The sequence below is a fragment of the Labeo rohita genome, chromosome 22 (genome assembly GCF_022985175.1).
Source record: "Labeo rohita strain BAU-BD-2019 chromosome 22, IGBB_LRoh.1.0, whole genome shotgun sequence".
NCBI lineage: Eukaryota > Metazoa > Chordata > Actinopteri > Cypriniformes > Cyprinidae > Labeo > Labeo rohita.
The window spans coordinates 33,507,943-33,515,361 of NC_066890.1; the positions used below are offsets into that span (position 1 = coordinate 33,507,943).

Genomic DNA, 7,419 nt, shown 5'->3' on the forward strand with positions numbered 1-7,419 from the left:
TGTGATAATACAGTAGCGTGAAGACTTGCCTTATGAATATTAATTAGGACGTGTGACTCGACGTTCTAGGAAAGCGAAAGGAACGTAGGCTAATTAATATTCATTATCTCAAGTCGTACGCCATACAAATCACGTGCATAAATCAACCGTACTCGTCTGCAAACTGACTGAGTTACATGTTTTCACCAGATACCGACTGATGGCTTAAAGTACAAAGCGTGTTAGATATTCATAGCTCATGATGTGAAATGTGTCGCTGACCTTTTGTTTAAACCACACCCAGTACAATAGTTTTAACAGGTGAGGTCACATCGGCTCCCGTCACTACACCGTGTGACTCGGCAGGTGAGTTATGGGTTATGAAAACACTGCATTTTTGTATGTATTATTGTTTATAATAACGGAGGTGTTTTAAAAACATCCTTACGTCAACTAGGTATTACTTAGAATGTAAACTGTAACGTTTAAATATAAGCAAATAGGCGCGATAAAACGAAGTTGAACTTCCTTTTTTGTTAAACCCACATTAAACAAGTTTGGTAATTTAAGAGTGAGTAATCAAGATTATGTAAGTCATTAAACTGCTGATCAATCTGATACATTTATAACTTTCCATGTGTGATATGTTCCGATTTATTTAAGTTTAACTTAACATTTAACTCTTATGTATGTATGTAGTTATTTATTTATTAACTTATTTATTTATGTTTGTTGACACTTTACTGTTTATTCTAATCGCTGGACAGTTCACCTAGATTTAAAAAAAAATTAAATTATTTTTTATTTAGATGTCGAAAACATGTTCATAGAAGTGGTGTATTTAAGTCATTGTTTCAGTGAATTGTATTTAAAGGTTTTTTTAAGTACTTTAATAATTTAAGTAAATAATTTAAGTTTAAGTACTTTAATAATTGGAAACAAAATGAATGTAGTTTTCATTAAAAGTGTGCATTTTTCCATCAAATTATTTGTGCTTTTAGGACACACTGGATGTCATGGCTGTGCCTTTACCGAATGACAGCAGTAATGCAGCATTCGCCTGGTTCACTGAATACCAGCGCAGCTGCATTTTGAAGAACGGAATTGTTCCAGAATGGTTCCACGGAGTAATATCCAGGAAGTAATTCTAGATTAAATACCGTATTATGTCACAAAAATGTGTAAAATGTGCTTGAATGCTCAGACTGTCTTATCATGAACACACTGACATCACAGAGGAGAAAATCAAGTTATCGATACATGTCAGATAAAATATTTCTGTGTCGTAGGGCCGCGGAAGACATGCTGATGTGCAAACCTCCTGGTTACTTCCTCATTCGTGTTGGCGAGAGCAGGGTGGGTTATACACTATCTTATCGGTAAGTCAGTGTCAATGTGGCCATTGTTTTCAGTTAATAAACTGTACTATAAGGAAGTTAGATTCAGAAGTACTGTACATGAATGAGTTCACGCATCAACGGGTCACCTATAAATCTTTGTCCTAGAGCTGAAGATCGCTGTAGACACTTCATGATTGACGTCTTGCCAGATAACCAGTATATTATAGTGGGAGCAACGATGCAGTTTTCTTCCCTCCATGACTTGGTGGCCTATCATCGCAGAAATGTCATTCTCCCCTACAATGACTTGCTCACTGTGGCCTGTGAACAGGTATAAGAGTTACAATTACGATAGAGGAAAGAGTCTATACTATTTGCACCATCAACACTGATCTTAATCTTTGTATATCTGGCTATGATGTATCTGACCTTCGGCATTTGTTTGTGGTCTCATTTGTGTACAGGGTAGCAAAGATAACTACGCTGAGTTGCTGTTTCCTCGGAAGAAAGATGTAGACCCTGGACAGGTTGAATGGATGAATTTTATAAGTCCAACACCTACAGCTCATTCAAATATCTCTGAACACAACCGGACTTCGCCGCTCCAGAACGAATCGTCTACAATACCCACAAGTCCTTCTTCGAGACTGTATCCCAGCTTGGAGACGGAATTGAGCTCTTTGAATGTACAGAGCACGGTAATACAACATTAACAGATTATATAGTTATATTTATAAAATGACTACTTCTGAAATTAAGGTTTGTACAATGTGCTTAAAGTACTTAAAGTACTTGACCTTTTGAAATTTAAGGCCTGGAAAAACCCTTAAAAATAGCAATATTGACAATGATCTGTATATAGACAATGTATCTATGAAATAAGTGTTTAATTTTTTTTAATAAGCACATATTTTTTCATGCAAAATTCACAGAATAAAAACAACAACATTTTTTTTAATCTATTTCAGTTAATGTCATAAAACTATTAAGCTAAACCAGTAGTAGTTCTGACAGTGTCGGGTAAACATGGCTAAAGACGCAAAAAGAGGAACAGATGAACCAAATCAATTGAGTGGGTCATTTAAGCTGGAACATCTCCGATTGATTCAAACTCATGACGTTTTTTTAATTTCAAGCAATTAACTAGCAAAAACCAGATCAAATTAAAAGAGCTATTAATTTTCGCATTGCGACATTGCTTGTAATGATTTTTAAAACCACTTAAAAATCATTGCGTCGTGTTGGCGCCAATAGCCTTGTGGGCAGTACGCCGACATGCAGCGCTGTTGTGCTATGGGCGTCCCGAGTTCGAATCCCGGCTTGAAGAACTTTCCTGATTCTGCCCCCTTATCTCTCTAAAGGGAAAAAAACCCCCATTGCATCACAACATGATTCACAGTTTCAAAGCACTCCAATCGGATCATGATTTATTTGATTCAGATCACGTATTGCAATATATTTGATTTATATCAGGAGTTCGGAGTGGGTTCGTGAATCATTTCATTTAGATCAGAACCTCAAGCAGTGTATCACAAATCATTTGATTTAGATTGGAATTTAGCCATTCATGAATCATTTGATTCAGATCAGGACTTCGAAACGAGTATCAAGAATCATTTGATTTAGGTCTGGAATTCGGAGCGGGTTTTTGAATCATTACGGGAAATAAAAAAATTTACGATCCACGCTCCGAGTCCTGCTCTGACATGATGGTTCACGAATCATTATTCAAATCGGGACTTCGGAGCGTGGATCGCAAATCATTTGATTTAGATCTGAACTTTTAAGCGGGTTCGTGAATCTTTTGCTTTGGATTGGAACTTCGGAGCAGTTCCGCAAATCTTTTGTTACTGATTTTTTTTAAAACATTAGAACACATTAAACCAGTGAGATCTCTGAATGAAATCCATGAAAATAAAAAAAAAGTAGTGTTTGAAAGTCCTAGAATTTTATTTTACAGTATCTGTACAAACCCTGTGAAATGTTCTTGTAGTTACAAGAATAGGTCACACAAAAATTTTAATTTGCATAGAATTTACTCAGCCTCAGGCCATTCAAGATGTAGATTAGTTTGTTTCTTCCTCATATTTGGAGGAATTTTGCATTTCATTACTTGCTCACCAATGGATCCTCTGCAGTGAATGGGTGCCATCAGAATATGAGTCCAAACAGCTGATAAAACATCACAATAATCCACAAGTGATCCATGCGACTCCTAACATCCTGTGACGTGACAAGCTGCGTGTTTCTAAGAAACTCATTCTTACGGCGCCCATTTACTGCAGAGGATCAACTTCCATGTCATTCAAGATGTTCATGTCTTTCTTTCTTCAGTTGAAAAGAAATTAAGGTTTTTGAGGAAAACAAACAAGATTTATCTCCATATAGTGGACTTCAATGGGGATCAGCAGAGTGAAGGTCCAAATTGCAGTTTCAGTGCAGCTTCAAAGGGCTCTACACAATCCCAGCCGAGGAACAAGGGTCTTATCTAGTGAAACAATTTGTCATTTTCCAAAAAAAACAAAAAAACACTTTTAAACCAAAAATGCTCATCTTGCGCTAGCTTGACTTCACGCATTACATAGTCATGTTGGAAAGGTCACGTGTGACGTAGGCGGAAGTACCAGTGTTTACAAAAGGAATGTTTTTTCGTGCTTCCCTACCTTTTTGAACCGAAGTACACATAGATGAAGAATTAACCTGTGACCTTTCCAACGTGATTACGTAATGAGTGAAGTCCAGCTAGTGCAAGACAAGCTTTTGTGGTTAAAAGGAATAATTTTTTTTTTTTTTTTTGAAAACAACCGACCGTTTTACTAGATAAGATTCTTATTCCTCAGCTGGGATCGTGAAGAGCCCTTTGAAGCTGTACTGAAACTGCAGTTTGGACCTTCAACCCATGATCTCCATTGAAGTCCACCAAATGAAGAAAAATCCGTTTTCCTCAAAAACCTTAATTTCTTTTCAAATAAAGAAAAACAGACATGAACATCTTAGATGTGAATTAAGAAACAGGTTGTTTAAAGTCTAATAATGTTTGTTTCAGGATCAGCCAACAAAGCCCATTCCAAAGCCTAGAACAATATTTACACCCAAACCACCAACTGACGACACGCCACCACAGTTACCGCCCAGAGCGTGCTTGCCAAATCGCCCGCAAGCCACCGCAGAGGTCGACAGATCACAAGGGTTGACGCCGGTAAGCTTTGACAGACATCAAATCCCACCCGACACACCTGTCGAAGGCCGTACCCAGCAGAAAAACTCACAGCCATTGAAACCGGTGGCCATGGGCTTGGCGCAAATTAAGAAGAAGCTTAAAAAGAACCGATCCAAGGACCACATGTATGAAGAGATCCCTAAAGATGCAGGATGTCAGGAAGATGCAAGTTTTTCTGTTTTGCAAAACAGTAACATAAACCCTCAAAAACAGGAGGAAAATGACTATCAGGAGTTACCTGAGACATCCACAAATGGTGGAGGCCGTCGGGCATCTGATGGGATTCCTAACTTTGTAGATAGAGAATTACCATTGGAGTACTTGAATCCACCTCCTTTTGCTCCTGGCTACTAGATAAAAACATAAAGATGGGTGGTTTTAGTCAGAGCATTTGTTTTTATGTCATTGAATAGCATGACAACATCAGTCTCTTTGTTGCGATGTTCCTTTCGCTATGCTTCATTTCAATTTCTGACACAGCACATTCTGAACCGAGCTTTGTCATGTGGAAAAACCTGTTGGACAATGTAAAATATTTTAATATTACAGTGACAGAATGTGTCGTGCCCGTGGGCATGAATTTGAATATACTTCCGGATCATACTTCCTAAAATCTTGCACTTTACATATCAGGAAAGAAAAAAGATAAACATTATAAATATTAGCTTTTTACTGCAGTTCGTCAATAAATGTAGGATTCTGCATAATTCTGTTCATCATTTTGCAGGTTTAAGCTGATTTAGCTCGTCTTCCAGGTTAGTCTTTTGGATTAGCTGGTAACAAATGACGCAAACCCTTCTGAAACCATCAAATCAGACTTAAGACTACCAATGTTGTGTTGCGTTTACATCTTGGCCTTTAATTATATTAAATATTTTAATATATTTATGTCTAAATATATTAATGATCTATATAAGATCATTTGTGTTATAATATTTATTATATTTTAGAACATTCACACAATAATTAGCACTATGCAGCACACTTTAAGCAGGGAAAATGTCATATTATTCACCTTTTTCTTCCCGTAAGAGCGGACACGGCCATTTGTAAATTTGATGGGTCTGGCTTCCGGTCTTATCCGTGTCCAGCTATTTTTAGTGGTACAAAACAACTCATTTTGCTGTTTGATATTGGAAACTGGTATGTCTTACCATATTGTTTTAATGTATTGTCTTAATTGTGAACACACTGGTTTGAAGTGCAAACTGTTTTACCATTTGCTGCATTGTTATTCTTCTCATTATTTCCCTCTAGCGGCTAATGAACCGGGACGTCTCACCCATAGGTTTACTTCCGCATTAAAGAATAAAGTGTATATTATTGTCTTAACATTTATTACAAATATTTACTAAATATATTAGTTATACATAAAGTTATATGAGTCAATCTATAATTAGGGGTACACTGTAAAAAACAATTTGTTGAGTCAAGTTAAAGTAATTTGTGACCTGGTTGCCTTAAAATTTTAAGTTCAGACAACTCAAAAAAAGTTTATTCAACTTGAAATGTTAAATTATACTAAGTGACAACTTAGATATTTGAGTTGAATCAACTTAAAATTTTAAGGCAGCTGGGTTACTTACCCATCTGTTAAGTTTAGCAAAAACAAATATCTAAGTTGTTACTTAGTACAACTTAACATTTCAAGTTGAATAAACTTATTTTAGTTGACTGAACATCAAATTTTAAGGCAGCAGGGTAACAAATTATTTTAAGCTGACGCAACAAATTGTGTTTTTTATTTTTTACAGTGTACATGTCATGTCCATGGATGTGTAGACATCAATTTTCTAATTTTTCACTAACTTTTCACTTCAAGCAATGATCACTTTTATATCGGGACATTTATAATTCATTTAATACAAAAATCCAACAGCTACCTGTCTTTTATCTAGCAAAAATAGCATATTCTGTACTGGAATTTTCTGTTTTTGTGCTGTCCGATTTGGTAAATGTGAGGTTTTGCTCTTTAGAGTAGCTCTAAAAGACATGTTTCTGTATATATTTCTTACAAATATTTGTCCAAAATAATTAAATTATTTTTAAAAATAGGTGTTTTAAAAAATATTTTGCTCATGCATCTACACTAAATCATCCATTTTGTGTATGTCCCAGAAATCAGTGTCAACTGTGTTACTCCCTATAAAACCCCCTATATATCAGCAATGATTTGTTTCAAAGTCACATGTCCAACATCAGGTGATATAATTTCCTTTTTTGGAGGGAAATTTAAAGACAGTGTGGTAAGTCATAACTTCTCCTCTTCAATAATTTATATTATTGTCTGCACATAGAACAGATTAATTGACCATCAACTGTGTTATCAACATGTTCTGGTGAACTTGCGTCACATGTTATAAATAATATATAAATACATAAGCTAATCAAGGTCATGTACTAACTAGTCCAAGGTCAGCAGTTTGCACAGGGCCCTAAAATGCCCCAAATGTCAACTGTGTTACCCATCAACTAACACAGTTGACAAGGATTAACACGGTTGACAATGTTGGCAGTTTAGTGTCAATTTATGCTCACAAAAAAAAAATGTGTCCTGTCAACCGTGTTGCTTTGTCAACTGTGTTATGTGTGGTTTTATATCATAAATCTTTTAATTAGTTATGAACTAAACCATCAGAAGAAAGATAGGGATATCTCTGGAGATGGATGTCTTGGGTAAGGATGGTGAATAACACTAAATTTAGCATACTGTGGATTTATGTTAAAGAAATTTCCATCCTTCATAACAGCATCTCACGCAACGCCCATTAGAAAGCCCCAAATTCATATTTTTAAATCAGATAACCTCAAAAACTAGACTCAAAAACCTTCAAACATATGTCTTATCAAACATGTGGTACTTCATTCATGTTTCATTCG

General features: G+C 35.9%; 1 protein-coding gene across 1 annotated transcript; it reads left to right on the forward strand.

The window, feature by feature from the left end:
- Positions 1–130: 130 nt before the first annotated feature.
- hsh2d (hematopoietic SH2 domain containing) lies at positions 131–6,593 on the forward strand. Its single transcript, XM_051095607.1, has 6 exons — positions 131–345; positions 981–1,120; positions 1,269–1,358; positions 1,485–1,650; positions 1,784–2,017; positions 4,366–6,593. The coding sequence occupies exons 2-6, from the start codon at positions 996–998 to the stop codon at positions 4,891–4,893; spliced, it is 1,143 nt and encodes a 380-aa protein (XP_050951564.1). The 5' UTR covers positions 131–345; positions 981–995; the 3' UTR covers positions 4,894–6,593.
- The last annotated feature ends 826 nt before the right edge of the window (positions 6,594–7,419 follow it).

Bases quoted from the DNA above. Each gene is read 5' to 3' on its own strand.
- hsh2d (XM_051095607.1), top strand. From the start codon at position 996: ATGGCTGTGCCTTTACCGAATGACAGCAGTAATGCAGCATTCGCCTGG. The intron at 1,121-1,268 runs GTAATTCTAGAT...TCTGTGTCGTAG, and splicing joins CACGGAGTAATATCCAGGAA to GGCCGCGGAAGACATGCTGA. The intron at 1,359-1,484 runs GTAAGTCAGTGT...TCTTTGTCCTAG, and splicing joins GGTTATACACTATCTTATCG to AGCTGAAGATCGCTGTAGAC.